The 13,516-nt window shown below is 38.4% G+C and overlaps 1 protein-coding gene across 2 annotated transcripts; it reads right to left on the bottom strand.

Moving 5' to 3' along the window:
• Positions 1 to 355: 355 nt before the first annotated feature.
• C1R (complement C1r) lies at positions 356 to 13,224 on the bottom strand. Of its 2 annotated transcripts, XM_023504529.2 has the most exons (11): positions 13,124 to 13,224; positions 12,247 to 12,475; positions 10,121 to 10,313; positions 9,289 to 9,441; positions 8,975 to 9,171; positions 8,570 to 8,717; positions 8,302 to 8,423; positions 4,651 to 4,729; positions 3,565 to 3,720; positions 1,514 to 1,585; positions 356 to 1,236 (listed from the first exon to the last, which is right to left on the bottom strand). In XM_023504529.2, coding segments are annotated over exons 1-11 (2,124 nt in total). In that variant the 5' UTR covers positions 13,126 to 13,224; the 3' UTR covers positions 356 to 463. The 2 variants fall into 2 exon arrangements, with proteins under 2 accessions (XP_023360297.1, XP_031794105.1); XM_031938245.1 differs by lacking the exon at positions 13,124 to 13,224 and having other exon boundaries at positions 3,580 to 3,720.
• Positions 13,225 to 13,516: the final 292 nt, after the last annotated feature.

Genomic DNA, 13,516 nt, shown 5'->3' with positions numbered 1-13,516 from the left:
AAAAAAAAAAAAAAAAAACTATTGAGAAAGGAAAAAAAAAAACCAGAAGTCTTGATATCACTATTTTCATTTCTATATATTTGTCAAACTAATTTCTCAGTGTCTCAACTCAAGGAAAGGCTTAGGTTCCCAATATGTCCAAGATGAACATAAACTTTCTTCTCTTCACCATTGTAGGATTAACTATGGGAATGAAGGTCTGACTATGGAGTAATGAAAGATGGAACAGAGAAAAGATAAATAGAAGCCATGGCATCTTGGTCCAGGACACTTTGAACTTCCCATCTGTCTGAGATGATTGAAAAGTAGGAGATAGATTGAGAAATGGAGAAAAGAACTAATTTCACAACCTGAATTTCTGCATCAGTAACTTTTAATGTGGATGCAACTGCCTAAGTAACAACAGCCTGGTAGAATGATGTGTTCTCTTTTTCATTTGAGACTTAGATATTCCTGAAATATCTTAGCTCTTCTCCTTTTCTATTATTCCCTTAATCCAATCCACATACTGGAGGACTTTGGTATAAAAACCATATCCTCTGCCACACCCAATACCCCAGGACACAATGCCTGTGGCTACCCAACGATTTCCAGTTTCATCTTTCACTGCAAAGACTCCTCCACTGTCTCCTTGACAAGCATCTTTCTTTGCAGTCTTGTCACCAGCACAAAACATGTTGTTGGAAAACACCTGGCTGCTCCTTTTTGAATTGAGCCAATTCTGACAGTTCTCTCTTGAGACCACAGGCAAACTCACAAACTTCAGATCATCGTGTATTTTTTGATCTTCTATTCCAAAGCCACTGACATAGCCCATAAATCCCTTTTCATATAAGGTTTCATTATCTGGCAGACAGATGGGAAGGAGGTAGGGACCTAGAGGGATACTGTTCTCCAGCTCTAGAAGAGCAATGTCATTATCAAAGTTGTTCATATCACTTTGATCATAGCCTGGGTGGATGAAGACATCGCGGACGGGGTGGGCCCCCATTTTCATGATTTCATCCAAATTTGTATGACCCAAGAATACATGGATAGATGTATTCTGCACTGAAGGATTGTCCTTAGGTTTGATGGTATGGGCAGCTGTAAGGATCCATCTGTCACCTAGTAGTGCCCCACCTCCACGTCCATAAATGTTGGTGAAAACTTGCCAAGGGAAATTGCCCAACCGAGCATTTTTCCCTGCAATGATGCGCTGATTTTCAATTACAGGATTAACTGGCTTCCCACACACTGGAAAGAGAGGCAAAAGAAAGAAGGCCAATTCATCTTATGTTCATCAAACCCATTCTTCCTTATTTCACCTTACCTTCATCCAATCACTGTTAAGATCTTGACCCTTTCCTTGTTTTCTCTTCTGACTCCCTTCTCCCCAACTAGAATGTCTTCTTTTCTTAATATCTCAGTTCCTCTCTGCCCTTTTTTCTCCCATGCCAGGGCTTTATGGGAAGGGGTAGGCTAGGTGTCCTTATGAATTGCTCATACTAAATCCCAATGGGTCTTTGCTCACCAGGTAAACACCGAGGAATCTTGTTTCCATATCTGTCTTTCCAGATACCTTGGGCTGTGCAGGTATATGTCACTAAAGAGAAAAAAAAAAAAAGGTATGATTAAGCTGATAGGGAAGAGGTTGAAAAATTAATTTGCTGAATGAACTTCAAGATAAAAGAAGAGATTAGGAACTGAAGTGAAAGAGTTTATAAAGACAAAAGTAGGAATTACCACAGCTTTCAGAACCAAGGAGTAATTGTTGCTTGGTCATTTCAGTTGTGTCCCACCATTTGTGACCCCATTTGAAGTTTTCTTGGCAAAGATACTGGAGTCATTTGCCATTTCCTTCTCAAACTCATTTTACATATGAGAAAATAGGGAAACAGAGTATTTGAAGTATTTGAACTCATGAACACCAGTCTTCCTTATTCTAAGCGCAGTGCTCTAGCTATTGTGCCACCTAGCTGCCATTAAGGAGTAAAATCAAATACACTTTATGAACTCAACAAATGCAATTTATATATTTACAGCTCTCTAGGACAGAAGCCATTAGTTAAACTACCCAATAATTAATTTATGAACAGAAAAGTGGTATAGATAGTATTTTGCTTTTTTTTTTTGATAGTCGAAGGATGCCTCAATCCTAGATTTCAGAAATCTATCTATCCATCTATATTTATACATCATATATGCATATATGCAAGCATATATGATATATACACATACATATATGAATCTAACTGGTAATTTGTACTTACTAGTATTTTCTTTGTAATTGTAATTTCTTTACTTGTGTCTCTGTCTTCCGTTTTTCACATTAAAATGTTAGCTATTCTTTTCCTTCTCATATGTCTTTCTGGAGAGGCAGCATAAGGAAGTGAATAGAGCAGCGAACTTTGAGTTTGAAGATAAGATTTTGAGTTCCAGTACTTAAAAGTTGTATACTGATAAATTGTTTCACTTCTCTTGGTTTCAGATTCCTCATCTTTAAAATGGGATCATACTCTGCATGAACTACCTCATAGTTATGAGGAAAGCCCTTCGCAAAATGTTAGGTACTATATGAATGCAAAAAGTATTCCCTTGGACAGAGCTTTGTATAGTACACAATGGTTGACTATTAGGGACTAAATATGTGAAAGCTGCAACAAGAGCAAATGGATTGAATAGTATTCATTTGTTTAACATTCAGCATTTATTAAATGCCTGCTATGTGGCTCTTTGCTGGCTATACAGCAGTAAATAAAAACTAAGTCTGACTTAAGGATGAACTTCCTGATTGTGATGTGCAGTATCTAAATACTTGAATAAGAAAAGAGAGACGCTGGGGTATGTACTTCCTCGAAGATCCTTCATAGTTGAATAGGAGACCATTTATTGTGAAAGCCTTACTTTCTACAGATAAAGGGCTAGGCCTACATAGGTGACCATTAATCATGACCATGGCCATCTTTGGAAGAAGGAATTACCAAGCAAAAATCAGATTGTGAACCATACATAGAATTTGTATAAATTTATATGTGAAACTGGTGAAAATAATAAATGAGAACAACTCTTAAGGACAAACCAAATGGTGTCTGTGGAAGGGAGAAGGGGTGATATATTTCCATCTTGGTAGTTGTGGATGGGATAGTGTTTCTTTAGCATTAACCAAAAGAACCACCTCTTTCTTCTGTTGGGCAAGTTCTGAGTTAGTGCCCAGTAGCCAGGAATGAGATCCCCCCCACCCCCCAATCCAAAAGTCCATATATTACCTCTAGTTCATCAAAATTTAGGAACGTTTTTGAATATGACATTATTTTTTTTTTTCTGGACTATTATGGGAGAAGATTCACTTTTTTTTTTTTTTTTTGAGTCAATCGAGATTAAGTGACTTGCCCAGATATAGCTAGTGAGTGTTAATTGTCTGAGGCTAGATTTCCTCCTCCTGACTCTGGGCCTGGTCCTCTAAGATTCACCTTTGTTGAAGAGAAAGACCCAAATAACAAAGTGAAGAGATACTTTTTGTTCTGAGATGGTAGAAGAGAGAAGGGATAATCTACCTTGTCCCAGATTTCCACAAGTCCTTACCTGATGAAGACTTACCACTTTTCTCTTTATTTGCCATCTGATAATATGGCTCCCGGCAAGTGTAAAGGATCTCAGATTGGTAGGTATTTTCCCCTTTCTTAGTAATGTAACTGAAGTTCCCATTAGGTAGATCTTGGGGAACTCCACAGTTTACAACTGTAGGAAACAACAGAGTGAAGTAGGGATCAAAGGATAGTTGGGTATTTATAGAGAGTTTTGCAATCTGATACCAAACTTCCCTACCAAACATACATTCCCTTTCATGCACTTTTCAGTTCATCCAAACTGACTTGCTTGTTCCTCATGATTAATATTTAAGTCTATTCCTTAGTCCAGGCTGTTCCCAATGCTCAGAATTCCTTCCTTCCTCACTTCTATCTTTTTAGAATCAAACATTTTCTATATGAAAGAAAGATCTTTTCCTGATATTCCCTGGCTGTCAGTTACCACTCCTTCCTCTTTTTTTCTATTTGCTTTTTTCATGAAATCATGAAAAAATAAAAAATATTTTTATTTTTATAAAGTATATATGTATACTTATACATAAATATACAGATATACAATATAATACATGCATATAAATGCAGTCAAACAAGTGATTTCTTTAAATAGAATGTTTCTTGAAAGCAGATACTATTTCAATTTTTCTTGTATCCTTATTACCAATATAATGGTACTATTACCATTTAAGTCCCAAATAAAGAGTTGATTGAACAGTCTCATTAAGAGAATAAAGAGCTTTCTGCTCAAAGAATAGATTATTGAATGAGGGTTTTTGGGAAAAAGAGGCTTTTCCTACAAGTGGGTCACTTTTGTGGCAAGAAGAATGAAAGAAACTTCCTGGAGGAGCCAACCAAACTTTTCACTATTGGTGAGCAATGATTTGAAATTATATAGGCTTCTTCTCCAATTTAGACCATAACTGTTGAGGAATTGAGCTGGGGACGGTGGAACCAGTAAGGAGAGATGTCATGGCAAGGGGCTTAGCCTGACACCCTTCTATCTTCACCTTTTGAGTTGTATTTCCCCTTTCTGTGAAGAAAGCAAGTCTCACTGGGGATGGTGTCCCTGCCAGCTGTCACTTACTCTTGCAGCGGGGCATAGCTCGGTGCCATGTGCCATCATCCTGGCAGAAAGAAGTGAAGGACTTCAGTTTCTGTTTCCCCTGGTTTTTGGAGGAAAGAGAAGAGCATTTAATAGTAGCAAAAGTGGATGTTGGGAGAAATTAGTGATGTGATTACATTTCCTGTTACTGTTTCTGCTGCTCTCCTACCCTAATGTTCTCTGGCCTTTTCAAATCTAGCAACTTGACACAAAATGAGAAAGTTTTGTCCCTGGTTATAAAGCAACCTGGTTCCAATTGATCTTTCTAATCTTATCTAAAATTCTTCCTCTTCCTGGCTCTACTCCCCATTTTTGTCCTTCATAGCTGGAGTAGTTCTCAAAGTAAATCCTGGGAGTTTCTGAAAACCTCTCAGAGGGTCTACAAATTCAAAATTAGTTTTTATTTCTAATATGCTAAATATCCATAAATATAACCCATATTAACAAAAACTCTTTGGATAGATCCTGAATAATTTTTAATAGAATAAAGATACTAAGAACAAAAGTTTGAGAACCACTGGAATAGACAACCTCTCCCCACTCCTGTTAAAATTTATCTTTTATTCCCTTCTTCTTTAATGCCCAATTAAGGTGCCATTTTCTCCTTAAAGACTTTCTAACCATCCTTTTCTAAATTTCTCATAAATACCTATTTATGTGAGGCTAGAAGGAAGGAAGAAAGAGATAATAGAGGAAGATGCAGGTAAGCATCACCTGTGTAACTTGTGTTAAGAAAACTTTGCCTGATTCTCCTTTGCCCATATCACATTCCTCCCTTTTATAACACTTATTTGTGTATCTGTCAAAACACTAATTATTATATTAAAAAGTCTTTGAAGCTCCAGCCCCTATCAATCACACATCAAGTATTTAATAGATGCTTGTTGAATTGAATTGAATTGGAAATGCTGCTACTTGAACCCATTAATCCTGTCCCCCTAGTACTCTTCCTGGCTCATTAAAGGTTAATAAAGGACAGGTGATGTGGTCCTGGAACACAGGCAGCAGCCTAGAGCTGTATACATAGATCTGGGATCCATTTGCATAGAAATGATCATTTGAATTCATAAGAACTAATGAGAAAAGCAATTGAATATAGGCACTGGGCTATACCAAAAGTCAGTGAGCATGACATAGATGAAGATCTAGCAAAGTAAAGACTGAGAAATTGTGGTTTGGGAGGCAGGAGGAGATTGAGGAGAAATTGGTGTCATGAAATACCAGAGGAGAATGAATATCTAGGAGAGGTGATCAATAGTATTAAATCTTTTTTTTTTTTAAATAACTTTTTATTGACAGAAATAGTATTAAATCTTTCAGAGAAGATGAGAATTTTAAAAAAATCTTTAGATTTAGGCATTAGGTTTAGCTTAAGGAGAATAACTGCTTTTCTGAGTTTGGAGCTAAGGAAGAGATAAATAGTGGGGGAGATTTGAAGAGTATAACTATCTCAACAAAATTACTGCATATAAGAACCTTTGGGGGAGAAGTACAAAAGACATTTTTTGAGTAAAAATCAAGGGAGGGGGGAAATAGAGGATATTGTTATTGGAATATGATGAAGATCAACTGAACAAGAAGAAATAAATGAAGAATTTGGGAAATAGACCTCAAGACTAAAATTTAAATGTAATATCAGATGCAAATGCATTAATAAGGATTCCCTTCTCTGCAGACAATCTTCACAGGTGTAGATCATTTACCTTCCTCACTGAAATCTCTAGTTCAGTCTAGAGAAAATGGTATTCTTAGAAAACCCATTCAGATCAATTAAACAAATTTCCTTATAAGAAAGAAGAGCAACTTATCTGGCTCCTTTTATTCTAACTATATACTCAATAATAACTAAAATTTATACAGGATTTCCAGAAGTCTTAGTACAGTTTAAAGCTATTAAAACTTAAGCCATTAAATTGTAAACATTAAATTAACTTAGTTATTAATTAAATTTATTTAAGTTATTGAAGCTTAAAATTGCTTTTATAGCTTAAAACTGCACTAAAACTTTGGGATATCTTGTATATTGCCTTAAGGTTTCTAAGCACTTTGCTCACAATCATGTGAGGTGGCTAATACAAGTACATGGAGTATTATTCCCATTTTATAGCTAAGGAAATCTAGGTTAAGAATTGAGTGGCTGGACCAGGATTGTATAGTCAGTAACTTTTTTCATTTGTTTCAGTGATCCTATTTGTAGTTTTCTTGATAAAAATACTTGAGTGGTTTGCCATTTTCTTCTCTAGCTCATTTTACAGAAAAGGAAACTAAGGCAAACTGGATTAAATGAATTGCCCAGAGTCACATAGCTAGTAAATGTCTGAGATTAGACTTGAACTTGGGTCTTCCTGGCTGCCCTCAGTATGTGCTAGAACAAGGGAAATCAAATCATGACTCTAACAATAACGATAATGATGATAATAATAACAGTTAATATTTATATAGCATTTATTATGTACCAAGCACTGTGCTAAATGCTTTGCATTTATAATCTCATTTGATCCTCACAACAATCCTGAGAGGTAGGGATTATAAGATCTTCATTTTACAAATAAGGGAACTGAGGCAGACAGAGGAAACGACCTTGAATGACTTCTATTCAATCCCACCATACTGTTGATTCCTGTCCACAACAACCTCCCATAGGAATCACTGGTGAATGCTAAGATGCCAACTTCTACAGAGAATTTCAAGAGCCCCTATAGGTTCTAATTGTTAGTCAATTTCTCCTTAAACTAAGTCCAAATCTGTCTCTCTTTAGCTTCCACTCTTTAATCCTAGTTTTGCTTTCTGGAGTCAAGCAGAAAAAATTTACTTCTATGTAACAGCCCTTCAAAACTTTAAAAACTTAAATGACTCCTTAAATCACACATCAATTAGGTAGTAAAGTGGTTAGAGTACCAGCCTTGGAGATAGGAAATTGTGAGTTCAAACCAGCTTCAGACATTTATTATTTTGTGATTTTGCCTCAGTTTCCTCAACTACAAAACGAAATAAATAATGATACCTATCTTTGCAGAGCTATTGTCAAGAACAAGTGAGATAATAATCGTAAAACACTTAGTTGAGTGAGTGCTATATAAATGTTCATATTCTTTCCTCCATAAGTCTTTTCCAGGCTAAATAGCTTAAGTTCCATGAACTGATATTTATTAGACATAGTATCTAGTATTCATGCCATCCTGGTTGTTTACCTCACCTTTGTCCTTGTTCTTTCCAAGATATGGGGCCCTGAACTGGTCTGACTAGGGAAGAATGGAGTGGGACTATCAACTTTCTTTTTTTGGACACTATTTCTATTAATTTGCTATTTTTCTGTCTATTTTCTAAAAAACTAATTTGCTATTAATCACTAGGCATCTATTAATACCCCTTCCTGCAAATAGCAAATTAGCATTCTGATTTGCTAATAGCTCCCTTGTGAGTTTGGTTAGTATGAATGAGTCTCTCAAAGCCTTGGTTTTCCCTGGATTGGGTGACTAAATCATGTTCTTTTTCCAGAGAAGCAGAACCTGGAGTTGAGGTAACCCTTTCCTATTGACCTCTCCTTGAAGTGAAGACTTGCCCGAAATGGATTTTATCCTAATTAAGTAATTCTGTTGAGATCAGGCTTTCTCCCCTGCCCTGAGTTCTCACCTCTGTGAGTTGATAGCCAGTTTTGCAGGTCACAATGAGGTAATCACGGAACTGGTATTGTTGTTGGGGATTACTGATAACGGTGAACTCATCAAGGGTCTTTGGTTGTGGACACTTGATAACTGTTGAGGAACAATGGAGATTAGTATGAATTTCAGAGCCATCCACTTTTCACTTTTTGTCTTCTCCCTTTCAGGTTTTGTCTTTGCAAATGGGAATGCCAAGTTGGGGTTGGGTGGTGGGGTGGACTAGGTGGGGTGTTCTTTACTTTCAGTGGCATAGTGGATTTTCCAGCCACGGCTGTCTCCTGACTCATCTGTGAAGAACAGCACATCCACAGCATTGCTGCTGGTGTTGATGATCCCAGGACTCCTCATTCCACAGTACTCTCCAAGGGGCTTCCCACTGGCATAGACCTGGTGGTATGTAAAAGGGAAGAAAAAGAGAAGTCAATGTTCCGACTTATTACCAAGGATATGCATGAACTTGCAATGTTGAGATGGAGTAGATATTTCTGGCTGGTGTACAGGTAGGGTCACCTATACTTTGGAGTTGGTATGATCTGACATTCTGAGGCTTTGACTGCAGGAAATTGTCTTGTTCTGTACCCACCATATCCCAGACTGAGAAATAGCAGAGAAGAAATATGGAAGTAAGGGAAAAGATGCTGTACCTGGAGCTGGTCATAGGGGCAGTGAACTTGCTGATGGTCATCAATTTCAAAAGGTTCTAAGAACTCGAGGTTGATAGTTAGGCCCCGATCCACACGGATGCTATAGTTGCAGCGCATGTCAGGGGGATAAGCCTTGGGGTACTCAAGGCTAGCGATGTACCCTGATTCTTCTGTGAATAGCTCACTACTGCACTCCGCTGCAATTATAAGACCAGTTGGAAGGTCACAAAAAGGCTCTTTTCCTGCTTTGTCTTTTAGTCACCATTCCCTCCATAACTTAGAAGCTTCCCTGCTTCCCACCACCTGGTTCTTACCACGGCAAGAGTGTCCATCATCTTGGAGCTCATAACCAGGGCGGCAGGAGCAGAAGTAACTGCCGATTGAGTTGTGGCACAAATGTTCACACCGAATCCCCGACTTAGAGCTCTCCTCGTTGTCATTGCTCTGGATACTACATTCATCCATATCTGGAAGATTATCAGCAAAGAAAGGTTTGAATGCTTTTTTGTTGTGGAACTGGAGGAGGAATCTTTCTTTTTTTATTGAACCTTTTTATTTTCAAAACATATGGAAGGATAAATTTTCATCATTGACCCTTGTAAAATCTTGTGTTCCAATTTCTCCCCCTTTCCTCTACCCCCTCTCCTAAATGGCAAATAATCTAATATGGTTAAATATGATAAAAAAATGTAAATCCAATATAGGCATATGTATTTATACAATTATCTTTCTGGATAAGAAGAATCAGATCAAAAAGGGAAAAAACTGAAAAAGAAAATAAAATTCAAGCAAACAAACAACAAAAGAAGTGAAAATGCCATGTTGTGAAAAAGGAATCTTTCTAAAGGAGTTTTTCATGGAAAACCTTAAGAACATAATCTTGGTTCTTGCTCTTGGTAATGGAGCTTTTTAATGATATCTCAATCCCATGGGCAATACTACTGATGACACATCAAGATTTTCTGTTGCTCTCTAGAGGCAAGTGTATTGGGGAAAGGAACCAATATCATGCTTCAATATTCTATGGTTTATGACAGATTCCTGAACCTCTTTTTCAAACTGTTACCATGGATACCCTTTAGTCCAGGAAAATTGACCCCCTAATGTCATGGTTGGTTTTAAAGTCCAATAGTGGTACATACTCACCCACAGCTTGGAAGTAGGCCAGGAAACCTTTGTAGAAAATGCTGGTGCCATTCTCTTCATTGGAGAAGTCTGTATGAAATGTTAGCCACATACGGTTTCCCTGGGACACAAACTCCTTCTGGGCAGGAGGATTGCCTGCTTTGGATCCCAGTTGCCCACAAAATCGACCCAAGTCTTTCTTATCAGCAGAGATCTAACATAAGAGAAATTAAAGAAAAGATTCCCAACCAACTGGCAAGTCAGCGAGGGTCACTCCCTTTCTCCCTTTCTGTCCTACTTGAAGGGTCCATTTGATTAATTGAACAGATAATCATCACTGCCACCCCAACCCCCACCCGCCTTTCCCACCACCATATTCTGGCTGCTGTGAATAAATGTTAAAAAGATCCCTTTTAGCTCTAAATTAAGAACCTATGACTTCTAGGGACCAAAGATGATATTAAATTCATCCTTCAGTAGCTTCCATTGACTTTTCTCTTTAAGATCAAGCAGCCATATGTCTTACTAATAGTCTTTACATAATACTAACCTATTTCAGGAGCCCTTGATAAGAGCTTCTCCCAACTCTCATTATTCCCCTTTCTTCCCCTCTCGTCATATTTTAATGCTACCAATTCTTTCCCTTCCCCGGATTTTGTTTCCCCTCTATTTGGTTCCTTTATTCCTTACTTTTCTACCAGACTTAATGTACTCTTGCATTTTTCATCTTTTAATTTATAGGATACTTCTGGACTTAAGGACTCCAAGGCTGCACAATGTACTTCACACAAATCTAAATTTTAAGGCTTCCAACCTCTGGTCACTTACCCTGGTTATGTAAAATCAGCATAATGTTTCTTACATCCTCCTACAGGCTGATACAGGTATATATATACAGCAACCATCTGTCTCCGGTAGCCCACTTACCCAACTTTCTCACTCACTTTTCTGAAGACCTCTCTAAAAACTTGGAAAGGGGAATTTTTTAAAGCCCCTTTCCTTATATCCCAGATTTCACTTAATATTACATTAAAAAAGATCAAGGAACAGAAAACAAGGAACCAAAATCAATATGTTTTATCTTTTATCTCCTAAAATGAAATCTCTTGGAATGTCACAGGCTCCATCTCATTTGAAAACAGAAGGGAAAGGCACAAAGATGAGGGGATAATTTGCTAAAAGATCATCCACCTGTGGTTAGACACATTTACAGAGTGAATCATATAGATCTCTCTAGGTCCTGCTAGAGGAAGGGGGCTGGTGTGGGGATTAATTCATGTAGAGAAAATCAAGCTTAAGGTCCCTTTAGCTAGCTAGTAGAAAATATGGGGTGACAATGCTATTTAAAACCACAGGGCCAGAGATTTAGATCTAAAAAGGACCTTAGGAGTCACTTAGTTCAATTCTCTCATTTTATATATAAGGAAACTGAGCCCTGGAGAGATGAATTGATTTGCCCCAGATCACAGCTTTTATGTAACAGAATTAAGATTTGAACCAAATTTTGATTGCTAATCTGGTATATTTTTCAGAAGTCCCTTGGTTACCCTCTTCATTTGATGAGACTTCTATATATCTGATCCATGGCATCAAATAACTAATTGACTGACAGACTATTTTTGGGGAGGAATTAAGATATCAGAATTAAGTGATCTGTCTGGGATCATACAGCTAGTGAGTGTCTGAGGTGGGATTTTCTCTCTCTCTCTCTCTCTCTCTCTCTCTCTCTCTCTCTCTCTATATATATATATAATTTGATGCCTTTGGTGATTATATCATAGTCATTTATGAAGGAGAATAAAAGAGTCCCTTCTCTTTGGAAGTCACTATCTAATAATATTTGATAGTGACTATTTCTGATAATAGTATTTCTTTACCAGTAACAACCTACCTCTCTGTCTTGGATTTTATTTATTGGAAGGCAGAGACTGAAGGTTTATTCAATGACTGATATTTCATGAGGATTCAGTAAATGTTAAGTGAATATTAAGAGGAGAGACCTTTGTATTGTAATTCCCACCCCCATCCCAATCAGAGAGTGGGGGGTGAGGGTTGGGGGAGGATCCTCAGTCCTTGAAGTCTACATGATTCTTTGAATTCTCTTCACCTTGACATCCCCTTCACCATCCCCTTCCCCAATTGAATACCTTGACATAGTCATAGAAACAATTTTCAGATGGTTCCAGATCAAACTGCCAGAAGACAAGTTTCACAGTGTAGCCCTTGGGGACCACGATCTCTCTGGTGTAATCGTAGTTGTTAGGGTATGGCTTGGGATACATAGGGGATGTCACTTCTCCATAGAGTTCATGGATGAGGGGTTTGGAGCTTCCCATCTTACAGAGTAGGAGGAATCCCAAAAGGCACCAGAGTGACCTGTTAAATGTAATAAGAAAACACAGGGCTAGAGATGAGACAAGGGAATTAGATAATGATCTTCCCTATAGTGTTGAGTAGGGTGGAGAAGAAACATTGTCATTTTGGTCAGTGCCACAGTGGATGGTACAATGGTCCTGAGATCATTGACCTCCTCTTTACTTTCTGATTTCCTCCCTTTCACTTGCCCCTCCTCCATCCAGGGCAGAGATTTCGTTTTCCCAGAACAGGGGTGAATCAGAAACAAAATAATATTAGGTTGGAGATAGAAGGAGGGAGCTGGGGCGGGGAAGGGGGGAGATGGGTGGGTCTAGATTTCTAAGCCAAATCCTTCAAATAATGGTTTCTGCTGGTTGTTGCAAAGGACTCTGGGAGCGAGGGTAAGTTCTACATGGATGATGTTCACTTGGGAAAATTGGGTGCCCCGTCTTTCTACCATGCTACTTGCCCCCTCACTGTTGTCTGCCACCAAATGTGGGACAGAAAAGAAATGTGATCTTTGATCCTTGTAGTCCTCAGGGACCACTGAGTCAGAAGTTGTTTCATCTTGGGGATGAGGGCAGGGAGAAAATGAGGGCGGCAGGAGAAAGTCTACCTCCTCTTTATCCAGTGAGTACCCCTTCCCTCTCCCCAGCCAGTTCCACTCACATTCTCTAAGCCTGCGCAGGGGTCCGTGACTCTCCCCACAGCTGCTTCCTGCACTCTGGAATGAGAGAGATTGGGGCGGGGAGGGTGATGGGGGGAGACATGAAGGGGAGGGAAGGAGGAGGGCATATGTGGGGAGGAGGGAGAGAGCCATTTCAGGGAAATTTAGGGGGAATTGGCTATTTGCATAAACAAAAAGCGGAATTTTGATTTTTTTTCTTTTGGTTTTGTTTTTAAAAATCCCCGCTTGTGGTGCCATCTGCTGTCCTGTACAGAGAAGGGTTTCCCAGTGGACCCTTTCATAGAGAAACAGATTTAGAACCTTAGCCACCTTAGAGATCAAATCTCCGCCATATTAAAGTTATTTTGACTAAACCAAGGTCACACAGTTAACAA

Source organism: Sarcophilus harrisii, chromosome 5 (genome assembly GCF_902635505.1).
Source record: "Sarcophilus harrisii chromosome 5, mSarHar1.11, whole genome shotgun sequence".
In the NCBI taxonomy this organism is placed as follows: Eukaryota; Metazoa; Chordata; class Mammalia; order Dasyuromorphia; family Dasyuridae; genus Sarcophilus; species Sarcophilus harrisii.
The sequence above is the reverse complement of the archived record's forward strand: the minus strand, read 5'-3'. Positions and strand labels throughout refer to the sequence as shown.

Coding starts and splice junctions, on each gene's coding strand:
- C1R (XM_023504529.2), bottom strand. Junction 8,718..8,974: donor GCCCCTATGACCAGCTCCAG/GTACAGCATCTT, acceptor ACATACCACCAG/GTCTATGCCAGTGGGAAGCC. Junction 3,721..4,650: donor AGCTATGCCCCGCTGCAAGA/GTAAGTGACAGC, acceptor TGTTTCCTACAG/TTGTAAACTGTGGAGTTCCC.